Genomic DNA, 924 nt, shown 5'->3' on the forward strand with positions numbered 1-924 from the left:
TGCTGCTGCTGCTGCTGCTGCTGCTGCTGCTGCTGCTGCTGCTGCTGCTGCTGCTGCAGACATGCTCTGCTTGCTTGCTCCCGAATGCCTCCCGCTGCGGCGCCTGCGCCGCCGCCCTCGCGGGCGCTCGACTGCAACCGCCGCAACCGCCGCCGCTGCTGCTGCTGCTGCTGCTGCTGCTGCTGCTGCTGCTGCTGCAGAGAAGCACCCGGAGTGGTACAGCGGGCCTGTGGGGCCCTGCGAAGCAACTCACCGCCTTTTGTGTTGGTGGAGGTTTAGGCCGACGGGGAAGCACCAGCCGGGGCTGGTGATTCGGGACCTCGAGTCCGAGGTTGAAGCCAGTAAACCCTAAACCCTAAACCCTAAACCCTAAACCCTAAACGCCGCGCGGAGCCCTCCCCTCCCGCGCGGGGGCCCTACCGCTGCCGCTGCTGCTCTCGAAAACCCCAAAGTAGGGTTTGCGCCCCACAGCTCTCCGCTACACCCAGGGCTAGGGTTTAGGGTTTAGGGTTTAGGGTTTAGGGTTTAGGGTTTGTGACGCAGAACGGATGACCCCCAGCGTCCGAGATGCTTTGGCTGCGGGAGTGGCAGGAAGGGGGCCTCAGGGCCGCCCATGGGGCCTCGGATATTGTGGTGGTGATGAGTCTGGAGGATTTGAAATACTCTTTGTGCAATTGGACCACTACTAGACCACTGGTCTGTCGAGATTAAAAAGATAAAAAAAGATATTTTAAAGATTTTAAAAAGAAATTAAAAGATTTAAAAAAAGGAATAAAAGGAGATTAAAAGGGTATTAAAAAGGAATAGAAAGGTGGTAAAAGAGATGCAAGAAATTGGTAAAAGAAACAGAAAAGAAAGAGTTGAAAGACACAAAAGAAGATGTAAAAATAAAAAGAAATAAAAGATATAAAAAGAAATAAAAGT

The 924-nt window shown here is 52.9% G+C and overlaps 1 protein-coding gene across 1 annotated transcript; it reads left to right on the forward strand.

Moving 5' to 3' along the window:
- Positions 1 to 61: 61 nt before the first annotated feature.
- On the forward strand, positions 62 to 689 carry ENH_00021650 (hypothetical protein; the record flags this gene model as incomplete). The annotated part of the gene is made up of 2 exons (XM_013579544.1): positions 62 to 341; positions 544 to 689. The coding sequence occupies 2 exons, from the start codon at positions 62 to 64 to the stop codon at positions 687 to 689; spliced, it is 426 nt and encodes a 141-aa protein (XP_013434998.1).
- Positions 690 to 924: the final 235 nt, after the last annotated feature.

The sequence above is a fragment of the Eimeria necatrix genome, genomic scaffold (genome assembly GCF_000499385.1).
Source record: "Eimeria necatrix Houghton genomic scaffold, Enh_scaff1759, whole genome shotgun sequence".
NCBI classification, from domain to species: domain Eukaryota; phylum Apicomplexa; class Conoidasida; order Eucoccidiorida; family Eimeriidae; genus Eimeria; species Eimeria necatrix.